Raw genomic sequence first — 18388 nt, 5'->3', positions numbered from 1 at the left:
AATAAAGATACACATTTTTTAAGATTATGGACCTCATTATGACATTGGAGGTAAATCCCACTTACCGCCACGCTGACGCCCGTCAACTTACCGTCGCAGCAGCAGATATCCATTCACCATATTATGACACACACACACACCAATCTGACAGAACTCAGCCATGGGACAGCATCCCAGAACTAGGGATGACATCAGGAAGAGGTGGAATGACCTACGAGGGACGGTACTTACCATAGCAGCAAGACACCAGCTCGCTGTACAGAGGACTGGCGGTGGAGGCACTCTCCGAGATCCTGGGAGCCTATCAACATTCCCAGGACACGATGGGCCAGATCCTGGACAACTCGCAGGAGAACAGGCGGCTGCAGGAGGGACAGTACCAGGGGATCAGGGAAGACTTGCACGCCATCAACAACACCCTGATCTCCATAGCAGGCGTGCTGGCAGCTGACACTAGCCAGACATCTGAACAGCCTTAACTGCCGCTAGTGGCCAGGAGGCCCCACCCCAGGACTCACTGGCCTTCAGCACCCCTCCCCCTGCAGAAGGTGAACCATCCCACAAATGTTTCCTGCGATCTAGACAGAAGCCAGAGACACTTGCCAAGACCCCTGCCAGGAAATGAGACTCTCCTCATTGTCACCCTTGTGGCCAATCAGTCACCCTGTCCACCTTGAACTGCCAATGCTCCCCTTCCTATGTCTCCTTGGACAATGCACCTGTGCTTCAAACAGATTGGAACAATCCCTGGACTTTCCTCCATCATCACCCCCAACCCATTGCACTTCCCCCCTCTATGTTAGCACTTAAATAAACACCCTTTGAAAAAAATCAATTTGGAGTATGTCATGTATTTTAAATATGTATTCTTTGAAACAGGTACAAACATTGCAAATTATCTGTACATATGATGAGCATAGATTAATAACCAGTAGATGGCTCTAGTGATCACATCAGGAGTTTATTTCACAAACATCTGCAAAATGAATTGCCAGAGGGAACAGTAAGTGGGCATAGAAGTCGGAAATATCAGCATGTCATTGCCACACAGATTACAACCAAAGTCACTGAAATGTAAAGCTACACTGTCCTACCTGTGTGTCATTGGAAGTACTGTCGTATAACTGATGTTCTACTGTCCTCATCCTCATCCTCTGCCTCCTCATCCTCACTGTCCACAGGGTCTACTGCTGCCACAGGGGAATCTCCAGTCTCCTACTCCTGCAGAAAAGGGACATGGCATCTGAGGGCCAGGTTGTGCAACATGCAGCATGCCACTACTATGTGGCAGACCTCCTTTGTAGGTGAGTAGAACAGGGATCCACCTGTTAGATGGAGGCACCGGAACCTGGCCTTCAGGAGACCAAAGGCCCTTTCAATTATCCTTCTGGTTCACCCATGTGCCTCATTATAACATTCTTCTGCCCTTTTCCTGGCATTCCTCACAGGAGTCAGCAGCCATGATAGGTTTGGGTAACCAGAGACACCTGCAAATATTGAGGGACAATATTTAGCCATACAAAATCCTATGCGGTTAACACCAGAGGCATACACTAATATACACTGGGTGGGGACCAAGGCCACACCCTGTGCCTCTGTAGTTGGGCCATCACATTTGGGATGCTACTATTCCTCAGGACAAAGGCATAATTCACCGACCCAGGATACTTAGCATTGACATGGGAGATGTACTGGTCAGCGAAGCACACCATCTGAACATTCATGGAGTGGAAACTCTTACGATTCCTGAACACCTGTTCATTCTGACAGAGGGGGAAAAATGCAATACGTGTACCATCAAGTTCCCCAATTATGTTGGGGATGTGTCCCATTGCATAAAGCTCGGCCTTCACTGTGGCCAAATCCTCAACCTGGGGGAAAACAATATAGGGGCTGTGCAGGAGCCTCCCACCACCAGCACCACCACAGTGCAGCCATCCAAGGCTGCATGGGCCGAGCAGGAGCCTCCCACCACCACCACCAACACCACCACAGTGCAGCTTTCTGAGGGTGTTTTATCAGGGCAGACAACACTCTTGTCAGCACTATTGAGAACATTGGCTGTGACATTCCTGCTGCCAAGCCCACTATCACTTGGAAAGAATCAGTTGCCAGGAAATGGAGTACAGATAGCACTTGCACAAGAGGGGGATCCCAGTGGGGTGACAGATAGCAGATAGCAGGTCAGCTCTGTGATTGTGGCCCTGTCCAGTCTATAGGTGAAGATAATGTGCTTGTCCTCCAGTGTAGCCAAGTCCACCAGGGGTCTGTACACAGGGGTATGTCTCCATCTCCTATTCATCCACAGCGGTATGCATCTAAGGGACACAAGAGTGAGGCGGCTGTCACAAACTGAACATTGGAGCCACAACAGGAGTTTGCATTCTGTAAACTTGTTATGAGCCAGTGTGAATTGTGCAGTATGTGCCTATTTCTCCTGTGTCGCAGCATGAATCCATAGGGCTGCCCCCCTAAAATGGCGACCTCCAGTCCTATGTTGAGGGACAGGTGGAAGTGAGGTAATTCCGCTGACGTTGTGCGCCGTGGAGGGAGGCTGTCGGGAACCAATTCCTCATTGGTTAATATTGGGCCCTATGGGTGACAGTGGCCAATGGTGATTTATGCCGGCGGTGACAGTATGCACTGCTGCGGACGTGACCGCCATTTTCTATCATATTCCTCACTTGCCACCTGACCTTCCATAGGAGAGGACCTACACTGCATGTGCTGCTGTGACCTGTGTCTGGAACCTACCATGGTCCATGTAACCGGGGAAAGGGCCCCAGCCTTCACTTTGGAGGAGTTGGAAAGGCTGGTGGATGGGGTCCTACCCCAGTACGGACTGCTGTATCGGCCTCCAGACCAACAGGGGAGTACAATGTGGGCACAATGCATGTGGCATGAATGCATGGATTTGTGTGTGTGAAGGCCTCATGTAAGGGGGGTGGGTGGATGTCCTTTTTGCGTTGTACACGTTGTGTGCTTGGCTACATGTGTGCCAATGGTGATGGAAATGGGAAAGGTGGGCAATATGTGTAAATGGCTGGACTGTTTGACTAATGGTGTTTTCCTGTGTGTACTGCCTCTGCAGGTCAGCGCCCATCAAAAGAAGGGTATATGGCGTGCCATCGCCAAGGATGTGCGGACCCTGGAGGTCTATGGCAGGCGGAGCACCCACTGTCGCAAATGGTGGGAGGACCTCAAGCGCTCATCCTGGCCTATCCTGAGCTGGATGGACTCTTGAGGGCATCACAGCAGCCACAAGGGGGGGTGTACAGTGGCTATCATTACAACTTACGGCTGGTGGGGTGGTATCCGGGTGGTGGATGTGTGTTAGTGGGTGCCCCTAGGCCAGGACTGACATAGCAGTGTAGGTCCTCTGGTGGCTAGGATTCTCAAGGAATAATCTTGCCTACCTAGCTTGTAAGCATCCACTACTGGTCAGGGCTACGTGGGTCCCAGGTGCGCTGCAGTTGGTGGTGTGTGCCCCTCCTTATGCTTTGGTGGCTAGCAATATCAGTGGTGGTGCAATGCATAGCTTGTAGGTCTGTCCCTGTGTGTGAGGGTGCTGTGTATGCCAACAGTGGTGTTGGTGCAGCCATTGGGCCAGTGTATCCTTTGTATCTCTCCCCCCTTTCTTGTTTTATCATCCTGTCATTATGTGCATTAGCATCATCTGTAGGAGGAGCAGAGGCACCAGCGATGGAGGGAGCTGCATCCCACAGGACCCAGAAGGCAGAGTCAACTGACGCTGAGGGCACCAGTGGGATAGAGGGTGAGGGGAGCTCCATTGCAGAGACTGGAGGGGTCAATTCAGACACAGATACCTCCTCTGATGGAAGCTCCCTGGTGGTGGCAGACACTTCTGTGACCACCCCAGCTACAGGTACAGCTGCTACACCATACCAGCACCGCCCTCCCAGTAGCCCCTCAGCGAGTTGCCCGTGCCCGCTCACCCAGGAGGGCGGGCATCTACTTCGCCCCAGGCACCTCAGGCCCTGCCCCAGTGAACCCTGCTGCCCTGAGTGAGGAAGCTATTGACCTCCTGAGATACATCTCTGTAGGGCAGTCAACCATTGTGAATGCCATCCAGGGGCTGGCAGCCCAGATGCAACAATCTAATGCATTCCTGGAGGGCATTCTTACTGGCTTGACAGCCCAACAGAGATAAATCCAGGGTCTGGCCTCCTCTCTGATGGCAGCCATTGTCCCTGTGTCTACCGTCCCCCCTCCAACTGCCACTTCCCAGTCCCATTCCCCTCAACCCCAACTCATCCCAAGCGCACAGCCAGACGAACATACACACAGGACAACACACAAGAGTGTCACAGGCAAACACATGCACCACACCTAATCCCACAGGCACTCACCCAAACACCATTCAGTTGCAGGCACAACAACATCCACTATTTCCACTGTCTTCCCCTCCCCCTCCTACACCTCCCACACAGTTACGTCCACATTCACACCTGCATGCATGACATCATCATCCACTCTCTGCATCATCACAACACCAAGCAAAACACACACATCACTGGCAGACACCTCCACAACATCCATGAACACATCCCCTGTGTCCACTTCCACTGTGTCGTTCCCCCTCCTAAAGTACACAAATGAAAGAACTCAGACACCCAACAGCCATCCACCTCACAACAGCATACAGCCCATGCACCTCCACCCAAATCCAGCAGACAAAAACCTCCAACAACCACTCCCACATCCATCCCATTCGTTCTCCCTCTTCCTGCCCCAGTGTCCCTCAAAAACTTTTCCTTTCCACCATTGACCTCTTCCCTACCCCTACCCCCGTCCTGCATGTATGGTCAGGGTATCACAATCCCAGCCAAGCACCTCAGCCACACAGTCCATGGGCCCAGTTCCATCCGCACCTAATTGTGGTGGAAAGGATTCCAGGCCACATATACTGAGGGGAAGGAGCCTGCACCAGCCAGCCGAAAGGGAAAGGATCCTGCACCAGCAGGCAAGAAGGGCAAGGATCCTGCACCAGCAGGCAAGAAGGGGAAGGAACCTGCACCTGCCACCCAAAAGGGGAAGGGGCCTGCACCAGCAAGCAAGAAAGGCTAGGAGCCTGCACCAACAGGCAAGGAGCCTGCACCAGCAGCTGTTACAGAGCCCCCACCACCAACCATGGGTGTGCAACCATCTGAGGGTGCAGGGGCTGTGCAGGAGCCTCCCACCACCAGCACCACCACAGTGCAGCCATCCAAGGCTGCATGGGCCGAGCAGGAGCCTCCCACCACCACCACCAGCACCACCACAGTGCAGCCTTCTGAGGGTGCAAGAGCTGTGCAGGAGCCTCCCACCACCACCACCAGCACCACCACAGTGCAGCCATCACCACCGGCAGACGCAATGTGATCCTGCCTCCATGGGCTGCTGTGCGGTCTGTCCTTTCCAGAACCAGTAGGCAAGACACCCACTTGAGAGACTGTGGCCTTGCACTCCCCAGGATCAAGCACAGGGCACGTTGCCCCTCCAGAGCAAGTGGGCAAGTCACCCACTCAAAAGACTGTGGCCTTGCACTCCCCAGGACCAAGCACAGGGCATGTTGCCCCCTCCAGAACCAGTGAGCAAGTCACCCACTCAAGAGACTGGCCTTGAACTCCCCAGGACTAGGCACAGGGCATGTTGCCCCCTCCAGAACCAGTGGGCAAGACATCCTCTCAAGAGACTGTGTCCATACAATCCCCAGGACCAAGCACACGGCATGTTGCCCCCTCCAGAACCAGTGGTTCTGTTTCTGCTCCCGGCTGAGGTGCCCCCCCCTGAGGTGCCTGCCTATTTGCCAAATGATGCCCCTGCAGTGTTCTCTCCATATTAATGCAAGTGACAAGTGGGGCCTTGTACTTTGCCCTGTGGCCATGTGGCCCACACGAACTGAGGACTGGGCAGTGTCCCTTTTCTGTACATTTGTAGATATCTGTAACATTGGCTAAATTATTTTTATATTGTTTTGATATTATTACAATCACTTTAGTAAATTTGTGTTGTCCTTACATTATTTAGCCTATTTAGGTGGATTAACTCGTTTTCTTGTGCATCTGGTTGTGTGTATAGTGTGTGTGGATGGGGTGTATGTTGCTCATGTGTGTGTCACTCATGTTTCCCCCCTTCCCTTGTGTGCTAGGTGGCTCTACTCACCGTCGTCGTCTTCACCAGTGTTGGTGTTCGTGGTGGAGCAGAATGTAGAACATCATCTTAAATACATGCAGTTCTGGTACCATGGTGGCGTGGTTCTTCCCTATGTCTGCAATGATTAGTCCTTTCACTTCTGAGCTCTGTTTCAGCCAGGCTTTTGATGGCATTGGTACCACCCCGGAAAAGGTGGCGGATTGTCTGGTCATAATATGGTGGGTGGAACTTTGACTTCCGCCTGGCTGTAGGCGGTCGGTGTGGCACATTGGCTGTCTTTCAGAGATCTTTCTGCCTTGATCATAATTTGGTGGTAGTTACCGCTGGCCTGTTGCCGGTATTACCGCCACTTTATCATCGACCGCCAAGGTCGTAATGAGGGCCTAAATCTCCATAAAGTGCTTAGAAACACAATAGCCCCAGCTATCATGATGTCATTGATGGAGTCGTTCTCAATAGTCCGGCGCTACTCCCAATAGAGTGCGGGCTGGTCACAGAGTCACACAAACCCCAGACACAGTACCTTTTGTAAACGGTGAAACAAAGTTGGGGAGGTGAGACGTCACTGGAGCCGGTGCGGCGTTGGTTCCTTACTGCTACCAGGGAGGTGAGGTGTCAGTTCCTGACTGTCAGGCAGGGGAGGTGAGGCTTTAGTTCCTTATGGTTTCAGGGGAGATGATGCAGCATCAGTGGTGAGACATTGGTTCCTTACGATCCAGCGGAATCGAAGAATCCAACAGGTCAAGATGTGAGGCATAAACTGCCTTGGGTTGTGATCAAACCACGGGGCCACAGGTGTTGCGGGAGAGTTGGGTGTCCCTGGACACGGCACTCAGGAATTAAGGGGTACTGTAGTGGCGTTGGGCATGCAGCATCAGTCGTGGTCGTTGTAGTCAGAGGGGACCATGGCTCATGGTGCAGGCTGCTGCGCAACAGAGTCAGACAGCAGCGCCGGTTCTGCAGTCGCTCTGGAGTCAATGCACTTGGTTTCTTCCTAGTTACACAAGAACTCACTCCCAAGATCCCAGAAACTGGATTTGGCACCACTTGACAAGTCAGGACTCTCAACAAGAGAGCCCAGGTGTTGGTAGATTAAGTCTTTGGTGTCCCTGAGAATTCTAACAGGAGGCAAGCTCAGTTTAAACCCCTGGAGAGCCTTGGAAAGCAGGATGTTGAAGGAAAAGTCCAGTTGTTTTATTCCAATGACAGAAACATCAAGCAGCAGACCAGCACAGCAAACCAACAGGCAGAGTGGCAGTCCCTCCTTCAGCATCTAGCTCTTCTTCCTGGCAGAATGCCCTCGGTCTAGAAATGTTCTGAAGTTGTGGTCTCAGAGGCCCTATACTTATACTCATTTCTGCCTTTAAAGTAGGGAAACTTTAAAAAAAAATATTTGTAGTGCACAAGACCCTGCCTTCCTGCCCTGGCCCCAGACACACTCCAGGGGGTTGAAGGCTGCTTTGTGCAAAGACAGGCACAGCCCTATTCAAGAACAAGTGTCAGCTCCTCCCACCCCTCTAGTCCAGGAAGACCCATCAGAACATGCAGGGCATACCTCAGCTCCCTTTGTGTGACTGTCTAGAGTGAATTCACAAACAGCCCAACTGTCACCCTGACACAGAAGTGTATTCCACAGACAGCCAGAGGCACAGAATGGTTAGGCAAGAAAATGCCCATTTTCTAAAGTGGCATTTTTAAACTTACAATCTAAAAAACAACTTCACCAAAAGATATATTTTTAAATTGTGAGTTCAGAGACCCCAAACTCTACATCCCTATCTGCTCCCAATTGGAAAGTGCCCTTAAAGGATATTTTAAGGCAATTCCCATGTTAAGCCTTGGGAGAGATAGGCCTTGCAATAGTGAAAAACAAATTTAGCAGTATTTCACTATAAGGACATGTAAAACACACCAGTACATGTCTTACCTTTTTAATACCCTGCACCCTGGCCATGGGACTGCCTTGGGCCTACCTTAGGAGTGACTTACATGTGATAAAAGGGAAGATTTGGGCCTGGCAAGTGTGTACACTTGTCAGGTTGAACTGGCAGTTCCAAACTCTATTGGCAGATCTGAAACATGTTATAGGGCTACTCATGTGGATGGCACAATCAGTGCTGCAGACCCACTATTAGCATTTAATTTACAGGCCCTGGAACTCTTGATCATGTTTTTATAAAGTCCCTGTGTAGGCCAGGTCTCGGAGGCATGTCAAAATAAATAAGGGGGTCTCGCTGAAGTCCTGAGGACTGTCACCTCCATGGGCTTTAATTAAAATGAATACAGGGGGGACGCACAGCCCCCCTACAGCACTGGGAACTGCCACGTCCCTGGAGCTTAAATTTTAATGAGTGCTGGGGGCGCTCGGCCCTGCCACAGCACCAGGGACGGCCACCTCACCGGGGCTTTAATGAAAATAAAAGCGGAGGGCCACACAGCCCCCACTACAGTCCTGGGGACCAACACATCCTTGTGGCTTAAATCTTAATGAGTACGGGGGCCATGCACCCCCCCTACAGCCCTGGGGCCCGCCACCTCCCTGGGGCTTTAATTAAAATTAATGCAGGGTAAATGCAGCCTTCTCGCAACCCAGGGGACCACCACTTCACTAGGGCTTAACAAAAAAATGTGGGGGGTCATATGGTACCCCTCCACAGCCCAGGAGACTGCCACCTCCCCAGGGCTTTAATCATAGTAAAGGGGGGACACATGGCTCCCCTACTGCCCCAGGGACAGGCACCTCTCCTGGGCTGAATTAAAAGAATGGAGGGGGTCCATCATGGACCCCTGTCCCCGAGTACCACCACCTCCCCAGGTTAAATTCACGTAGGAGGTGAGCAAAAGCAAACATAACTCTATTTTCTGCAAGCAGGAGCTATAAAACAGCTCCTGCGTGCAGAAAGCGGAGTTTTCATCAGTTTCCCTGCATGCAAATATTCTGCAGGCCCACTAGTAGTACTTGCACTTTAGCACTGATCAGCAGTGGTAAAGTGCCAAAAGTAGCAAAATCAAAGACCCGCACACAGTCAAAAATAAAAGAAGCAGAGGCAAAAAGGCAGGGGAAACGACACCAAGGATGCCAGGTCTAACACTGAGAGAGATGGAATGTTGTGGGCGAGATTTCAGATCTGACAGAGAGTTTTTGTACAATCTAGGTCTAGAGAGTGATAGAATGAGCAGAAATTATTTTAAGCCAAAATCCAGGTGCAACCCTGTTACCACATCTAATAACACCAACAGCTTATATATATGTATTTATGTATGTATATGATAAGTATTTCTATTCAGTTATTTTTGGTGAGAAGTGAAAATTAAAATACATACGTCAACTGAAGAGGTGGGTAATGGGGGTGAGAATATTAATTGGAACTTATTTTGTCATGTTTTTATATACCTGCTTGTTAATAATGTGAGTACTGTGTATTTTATCCTTTTGCCTAAAATACTGGAAATCAGATACTAAAACATGGACATGAGCAATAATGAATCATTATGACTGTTCTAAATATTCTCACCACCATTAAAGAAATGAAGAGAAAATAAGAAAAGAAAATAATCGAAGGGTATCCACATAGTGGAGTAATTAGCAATTAAGTAGCAAATAGATATTGCTTGGTGGATGGAGGTGGTCACATGATTTAAATACACTCTGGTTGTGTGTAACTCTATGGGCACTAGAAGGCTCAGGCCAAAACGTGTCGCCATTTGTCTTGGATTTGCACTCAGCACTTAATACTTCATGCATTGAAATAAATGGAATTGTTTGGTTTTGAATTGGTGGTGTTGTTGTCATATATACGTTGAATCCAGGGAAGACTGGAATTTGTTTGTGGATTGACTACTTGGTAAATATATATATATATATATATATATATATATATATATATATATATATATACATATATGTATATATATATATATATACATATAGTTAGTAACAACATATAATTGATTTAAACCACTTGAGACTGGGATTACAAGTTGAATACTGCATTGCTGTGGGACTGTGGCTATTTTACAGTAATATCATGCAGACTGCTATATATTAAACTTGTAAAATAATTTAATGAAGAATTACATATAAACAGCACTAATATAGCTTTAAACAACGGTCTCCAGGTGAACTATATATGCAATTGGAATTCCCAGAATGCTTTGGTGTTGATAAAAAAGGTAGACTAACACTAGATAACCGTGACCAAAACCACTTGAGAAAGACATAAGTCAAAACGCATTGTGGAGTTCTGATGGATTGCTGGTTGACGAATAAATGGAATTTGCGAAATAAAGCCTTTGGGAGTGCAGCGTTTTTCTTTTGTTGCCAATTAATATGGGTTGTTGGTCTTTATCCACACGCTGACACCAGCAGTTGGTGCTCCCGCTTTTGGACCACATTGTTTTGGGATTCAAATTGTTAGCGGAGAGCGCCCGGTATTGGAAATGATGAACTGCATGCTGTTAAGGAGTTGGCGAAGAGATACTTATCTCCAGTGTGTGTACTTTATATTTGAAGATTAATTGACCACTTAGTCGGGACTTCAAAATCACCTCATGAGATATGTTTATCTACTTTTGGTGATGGACACTGGATATACACATTCTGCTCAAAAGACTCCACCAGATTGGCATCCAAAGTGACACCCAGAAATTGATTATTTTCTTTCTGTCTGGCCAGTCACAGATGATCCACATCACTCCTCTCACCTCTCAACCCAAGCCCATCATCTGTGGAGTTCCCCAAGCATCTTCTCTCAGCCCCACCCTTTTCAATGCCTACATAACCCCCGTCCAACGTCATAAGAAACCATGGACTAAACATAAGCTCCTATGCATACAACATGCAGCTCATCCTCTCGCTATCTGAAGACCACTCCAAGTAAAAGACCAACTTCCAACACTGAATGAGCAGCATGTCCAACTGGATAAAGGAGAACTGCCTCAAACTTAACACCAATAAAACCGAAGTCCTTCTACTCGGAAACTCCACCTCACCTTGGGACAACTCCTGGTGGCCTTCAGACTTAGGATCTCCCCACCCTGACAGAACATGCCCGCAACCTATAGGGCCATTATCAACAACAAACTAAGCATGAAGGACCAGGTCAACGCAGCTTCCTCTGCCTGCTTCTGCACCCTCCACCTCCTATGTAAGATTTTCAAATGGCTCCCCACCAACACCAGGCTCATTGTCACTCAAACCCTCATCACCAGCTGTCTGGACTACGGCAATGCTCTTTATGCTGGAGTCATGACTCATCTCGTTAAAAAACTCTATTGAGAAAGCAGCAGCAAGGCTCGTACTCAACTTCCCAAGACGTACGCACATATCCCAACACCTCAGGAAAGCTCCACTGGCTCCCCGTACACAAAAGATGCAAATTCCAGCTGCTGACCCTCACCTACAAAGCCCTACACAACCAAGGATCTGCTTGCCTCAAACATCATCTTAACTTTCACCACCCCACCAGACCTCTTCAATCCACCGCCCTCTACCTTGCTCGCATACCTCGCATCCGCAGTAACAACCACGAAGGACGCACCTTTTCCTACCTGGCAGCAAAAGCATGGAATTGCCCCTTTTACCTGAGGTCCTCCTTCTCCACCCTGGAATTCAGAAGACAGCCCAAGACTTGACTCTTCTACTGAGTCCTCCAGCTGGATCCCACGCAGTTGATGTGGTGCCTGGATTCCCTCATGGGAGATAAATGCTCCCAATAAATTAATTGATTGATTGACTCGTGTTGTTGGGGTATCAGTCAAATCACAAGCTATTAGCTGCTATTTTAGGACTCTGTTTGGTCCGTGTGGCAACAGGCATTTTAATGATACAATGGGCCACAATTAGAACTGAGGATTTCTGGGTCCTGTGACAAGGAGGGCAAGGCGTTCATTTGTGTGTAGTTTCAATTTAGGAGTATAAGTATTTTGTAATAATCCTCGCCTACTCTTTCTATATTAAATACTTGGCATAGCACAATACAAGTATTACAGCTGCACTAATGTTGCCACTTTCCAACCAGAGTTGTAGGTGCACACCTCTTTAATAATACGTCTGCATTAATATATTCAAGGCAGAGGCAGTAAAGTAAATTATAGAAGGAATGCAGTACACAATACATGATGAAATAATAGAATCAAACATTAAAACAGGAACAAGAACTGTCTTCATGTGCACTACATGATTTTTATGTTCACTGCATAACCGTGAACATTAGCGAAATGCTGAAACAGAAACTACAATGAAGTCATGGAAATGTGAAAGGGTTGAAATATTGTTCACAAGCAATGAGAGACTGCAGTCATCAGCTCACTGTGACCCATATACTTTAAAGAAGAATTCAGCAATCCCCCACCCAAAATGGTTGCTTAATTATGAATTAGTATAATTTTCTGTTTGGGAGCCTAGTGTCTATAAACATCTGAAACAAGACAAGTGCACAGCAAATGTGATGGTAAGCAATTGTCAGTGCACGTGGTGGCTTCCAAAGGATAGAAAAAGTGTTTAACTAGCCAAAACCTATGGGTACTGGCTGTAGGAATGTCAGCCACCCTCATGGGTTTAGAGTAGATGGTTCTGTTTGCACAAAATGATGGCATTTCACTATACTGGATCCTAGTGGTTTGAGTGTCGCGTATCTACCTGAGGAATTTGAGGTCGTTAGCACCCTGACTAATGCCATAATTTGGCCTTTCACTTCGTTGGGTGTCCTCGACCCAGGATAGGTCCGATGGTGTGGACCAAACCAATAGCTGGCATTCATTTCATCGACTTTAGAAGAATGAACTGGTGAGGGGATCTTCCATAAACTTCTGATCATATGTCAAACAAAATTCACTAGTCCGCTAATCCATCAGACTCAATATAATGCCTTAAAAAAAAAGAAAAGAAAATGTATTTGTGTACATTTTTCAAACAGGATAACAAACTGCAAAACCTGTAAAGGGGGCGGAAAAAAAAACAAAAGCCAAAGCCCTGTCCTTTCCTGCACCATACTGTTCAAATAAACACGAGTGATGGGAATGAATGTCTGACTGATACTTAAGCTTAATGTATAAATCTCCAAGGGCCAGGTTGGGGGATGTTTGTGCCATCAGAAACCCTGACCTTCCTAATCCCCAAAGGATTAAATCAGTTGCAATTGCTTTGCATTATGTGACCTCCCTGTAGGGATAGTTTGCGGGTTTGTTGAAATCGTACCATTCGGGGTCATATTTATGTCCTGGGGCGGAAGAGTGTACAGTACATGACAGAGGTTGTCTCCAGGCTATGGCGGGAGAGCCATTCACAGGGAGGAGGCTCAGAAGAAACTCGTCTTCCGCTGCTGCATTCCATAACATCGTGTTGACACAAAGCGGCAGCTCACGCACCGTCCACCTTCCAGAGCGGTTTCACGGTTCGCCATCCCGGCGCGACTCGCGTATCTCCAGCCAGACCCTCTGCTGTTAATGGGATGGGGGAGGGGTCGCTGCAGGGTCCCAGCGCTGCATGTGACTGGCTAAAGGGGATGTGCAGGGGCGGGTTTTATCCCCCTCCCACTAGCCCCACCACAGCCACTCCACCCCAGTGCTGTGGGATTGCGGAGCTACAACTCCGATCTCCGGCTGAAATGTGACAAGTGGGACCGAAAGGAGGAGGTCTGGTTGCAGCCTTGGAATTTGCTGGACTTCTCGGCCGGAGCGGGGCTATTGGCCACCTTCATCTGCCGAGCGCTCTCCAGGGAGGCTCGAGGCTCTTTCATCGCCTCGTGGCCATGCTGCTCTGTCTGGAAGCAACAGCCTGCTGAGAGGAACCAGGCTGCCTCGGACTGCATTGGGCGCTGTCCTCGGTACTGAAGTACAGCAGCTCTCCCGCACGCACATCCCACTGCGCACAGCATCTTCTCGGGGCACACATGAACCGGTGACCTGGAATTCATGCTTTGCACTCTTGGACTATGGCCCAGTTTAGGAGTTTTCTGTCCGCTGTCTCTGGGCTGTATTTCTGGGAAGCCGCGCTGTTACTCAGGTATGTTTACAATCAAGTGAGGCAGGGTCTGTCTCGCCTTGCCCCACACATCGCTTGCACTCCAGGGCAGCGGCGCGTACACTTACGGGTCCATATTGATCCAGAGTCGCAAGAGTGTGTAGTTATCCCCCCTGACTCACCTCTGTGGTATAACGGTTATTCCAGAACATTCGTGCATATTGATGTTTATTTCCATACTTTGTCCTCTGATGCTCGTGCCGCCTACCATAGACCCGTATACGTGCAGGTTAATCAAATTAATTTAAGACGCTCCTTTTAAGCTTTTCTGCGTGTTCAAGTTATGTAAAAAGTCACCCACTTCGTCACTGATTGTATCAAATGTGCATGATACAAGCCTGCTAGTTAAAGTTCACAGAGGTTACATGTCTGTCCCTCGCACTTCATTTCGTCACCGATTTAAAAGTAGAACGAGAGGCAGCTCGGCCGCAGATCACAATATACCTGAAGTAACAGACACAGTTCCTCCAGTTTTAGGTTATTGTCACCGTGCAAGACTCTGAGGGAGAAACACGTGTGCACTGGACGGGCGATATTTAAGGGCCTGCGAGCAGTGAGGCGGTGCTCACGCACCCTAGATTGACACATCGCATCTGACAGCGCGTTCTAGAACGGCACACTGCAGCTGCGAGAGTATTCCCACTGCCACTGCCAGGGAATTCTAGAGCAGACCGGCGGGCCCCCTCCCCACAGAGTTCCAGGGGTTTCTAGAACAGCGCGTCGCAACTGTCAGTGGACTCTAGAACAAAGTACTGAAACTGCAAGTGGTGTCTGGAATGGAATTCCTTCACTGCCTGGAAAGTACACAACAACACACTGTCATGGATTCTAGCACAATACAGTCCAGCTGCCCCACTACCAGGCGGTTATAAAACAGTACTCGGACATTCACCGTGAATTCCCAGACGCCTCTGCGACTGACAGGGATTCTACATCATCAGAATGCCAGGGGTTTACAGAATATATTAAAAAACAAAGTGTGGTCAGGGAATTCCAGAACAATATAATGCTAATGCTTGAGCGTTCTAGAACAAAGCCCTGCCACTACGCGGGGAGTTTTACAAGCACGCTCTCTTAGGAGAGACACCCTTAAAACACGAAAGCACACCCTCGCAGACATTTTTTGGAAGTCAACAATGGAATGTGACACAGAATTAAGACTGGGTATTGGGTTGGATTAAAGAGAACTTTTTCAAAAAGCATTTATTTCCTGTGACATACTAATAATTTTTATGAGTCGCCCATGCATCATTACTTTGGTCGGTTTGTGTTTTGTTTCTGATGTATATCAAAAGACTAGACAGCCAGTGCCCCAGCACGCGGAGGTAACCCGGTGAAATGTGATGCTCAATAGGTGAAAACCCAGATGTCATTAATCAACATTAATTAATATTGTTTTTTAATGAAATTCGGTCATTCCTTCTGCGTCATCCCCAAGTCATCCCTTTATACCCTTCACCACCATGTTCTCTTCTACACATATGTTTTAGTTTAAATTTTAGAACAGCGACTCAAGCTGTTAAAATGTTTATAATCCGCCAGCTGCCGTAACAAAGCACCCCGTTATCGAGTAGCCCGCCAGCCCGGGTTCATTTGCGTCCGGGACACAGTGATGGATTGCTCGCGCGTGCATTGTTTGTCAAATTCAATCGTAAAAAGTAACCCTGCAGATTTTCATGCGTTTGGAAAATGCTTCTTGTTGCCCGAGAGAATAGTGTTCCAATCGATACTATGATTTAGCTTGATTAACAGTCATGGACACCATGTTTATCCGAACGCATTAATCGATTTTAATCGACGTTTCAGCAAATATATAAATGCAGTCAGATAATGGGATGGGGTCGTCAAACTGGCCCAGGCGAGCCATCTTTGAAACGAACTGAGGCCCATATTTATACTTTTTTTGCGCCCCATTTGCGTCATTTTTTGACGCAAAGCGGTGCAAACTTGCAAAGTATAATTGTACTTTGTAAGTTTGCGCCGCTTTTGTGTCAAAAAGTAACGCAAATGCGGCGCAAAAAAGTATAAATATGGGCCTTAGTGCGTTTCTGATTGAATTACCCAAGTACTAACGTCTGGATGGTGTGGGTTGGGAAGGGACAAGAACTTGTTTATAGAGAGATGTCAGAGGTCTTGACGTAGGTAGGTCATGAGAAGGAACGCTGCCCTGAACAGGATAACGTGAAAGTGAGCTGCTATACTCCAGTCTTTGGATGTGTTCATCCTTGATCTTGTTTCTTGCTCGAAATGATGTACTGTGCTGTCTGTGATTGAAGCCTCTGTTCTGAAATGAATGGGAAGTTCTGAAAAGGTGGGTCTCCTACCTGTTACTTATCTGGCACATTGCAAGCTGTCTGTACAGCTACCAGAACCTCCCTACGTATTTTGGCCTAAACTGCCATTTTCCTGCTGAGTATCACTGATGTAACACTTGGGAGGGGTGTACTCAGAACTTTTTTGGAGTCATTGCCTAAACATACATCTAGGTTCTCAGTGATGTACTGACTTGCAATCATCCATTCAATAAAAATTCAACTTTTAGGTGCTTTGTACTGTTCATTGTGCCACTAATACAGCACCTAGGGCCTGATTTAGAACTCAGCAGATGGGTTACTCCGTCACAACGGTGACAGGAATCCTGTCCGCCGAAATCTAAATCCCATAGGATAGAATAGGATTTAGATTTCGGCCGACGGGATATCCGTCACCATTGTGATGGCGTCACCTGTTAGCCAGTTCTAAATCAGGCCCTTGGTTGGAATTCTCTCCCTCTCTTTGTAGGATTGCACACTGACTTTCTCACCTTCAAGAAAATTCTGTGGCTCCGTAAGCAAGCCCGCCATTTACACTAAGGTTTGCTTTCAGTATTCGCTTCTGCTTCTTTTTATTTTTTTATTCCCTCGCCAAGAAACCTCTTTTGTATGTGCGCTCCACAAAGTTCATGTGACATAACAATAACTTAACTTAGTGTTCCGGGTTCCATTCTGTAAATTCCTTTAACTTCCAGAGTTTATGAGTATCTCATTAGCCAGCCTGTTAACAATCATTTTGGAATTTTAGTTGTACAATTGGTTGCCGTCTGATGTGCAGGTGCACAAATGAATAATGTGTCCTGGAAAAGCTAAGATCATGCGTTATTCTAGATTGTTTCAGCAACCAGATAGCCAGTGGTTAACCAACTAGTGTTTTCAGATATGTTTAGGTCATCATTGGTGCCCTTAAATTGGTCCTCTTTTCCTCTAATACCTTTCTGTTTTCTTTCTCTAGTAGGCCTAAGTCTACTGTGGGAATCATTCACAGTGAGTTCCAGAACTCAGTAATGTGGGCTGAAAAACCATGGCAGTGCTTCTGAGTAGACTTGTTCACACCACTGCGCTGTAGCTATCTTTGGAATAAAACATGGCAGAATAGTATCAAGCAGTGGTGGTCTGTAGAAGCAGACAAATAATGTATTCCCTTAAAAGTGGACTGTGTTTCAAAGAGGGGAAAGGACATGATTTGTGCTACTAGAAGGGTGTCAGAAAAGCTGCAACATCTCGTTAATGTAAAGGCAGAAACAGGACTTGAATTTTCAGTTTTTAATGACTGCTGCAAATAATTTGCTAGAGTTCTATGATAGAATGTGAAAGGAGAGTGATGAAGATGCAAATGTTTCATTTTATAATATTAGGAACATGAAGGGACACGGTGAGGTACCGAGGTTAAGTTAGTGATTTTGGAACCAGGTGACGGATTTTATCAGCCTCTGAACTTTCCACATTGGTTGAGGGTGCACTATTCACTGAATCCCACGTGCATCGGTTCCATTATCTTCCAAAATTGTGAATACTTAGAAACAGGCTAGAGGCTGATATGTGCTATGTGAAAAGGTACCTTTGGTTGTAGCATTTTGTTCTCCAGCCATCGGTCTGGAAGCCGAAAATGACCCTAAGGTAAATAAATCAGTTATATCTGTCTACAAAAAGCGCCAACAGGTTGAATATTCTTCTTGAGTACACCATTCACATTTACATATGTGAGAAAGTAGATTATTACTTGGGGTGGATCGTAGTCTACCAACAGCCATAATGTCACTATTTCTCTGGTTTTAGTGATTTAAACCTGAGCTAAACCCCTGTAGTACAGAGCAGACGGGCTTAACTTAAGAAAATGAATAAGCATTTAGAAGTACCAAACCAGTTAAAAAGTCAAAAACACCAACAGAACAAA

General features: G+C 47.4%; 1 protein-coding gene across 1 annotated transcript in view; it reads left to right on the top strand.

Moving 5' to 3' along the window:
* Positions 1–13469: 13469 nt before the first annotated feature.
* Positions 13470–18388, top strand: part of GLRA3 (glycine receptor alpha 3) — a 596907-nt gene continuing 591988 nt past the window's right edge. Inside the window, exon 1 of the mRNA XM_069244590.1 lies at positions 13470–14161. Coding sequence (XP_069100691.1) covers positions 14091–14161 — 71 coding nt within the window. The 5' untranslated portion in view covers positions 13470–14090. The remainder of the gene's footprint in view (positions 14162–18388) is intronic.

Source organism: Pleurodeles waltl, chromosome 1_2 (genome assembly GCF_031143425.1).
Source record: "Pleurodeles waltl isolate 20211129_DDA chromosome 1_2, aPleWal1.hap1.20221129, whole genome shotgun sequence".
Lineage (NCBI taxonomy): Eukaryota > Metazoa > Chordata > Amphibia > Caudata > Salamandridae > Pleurodeles > Pleurodeles waltl.
This window is presented reverse-complemented; position numbering and strand designations above follow the sequence as displayed.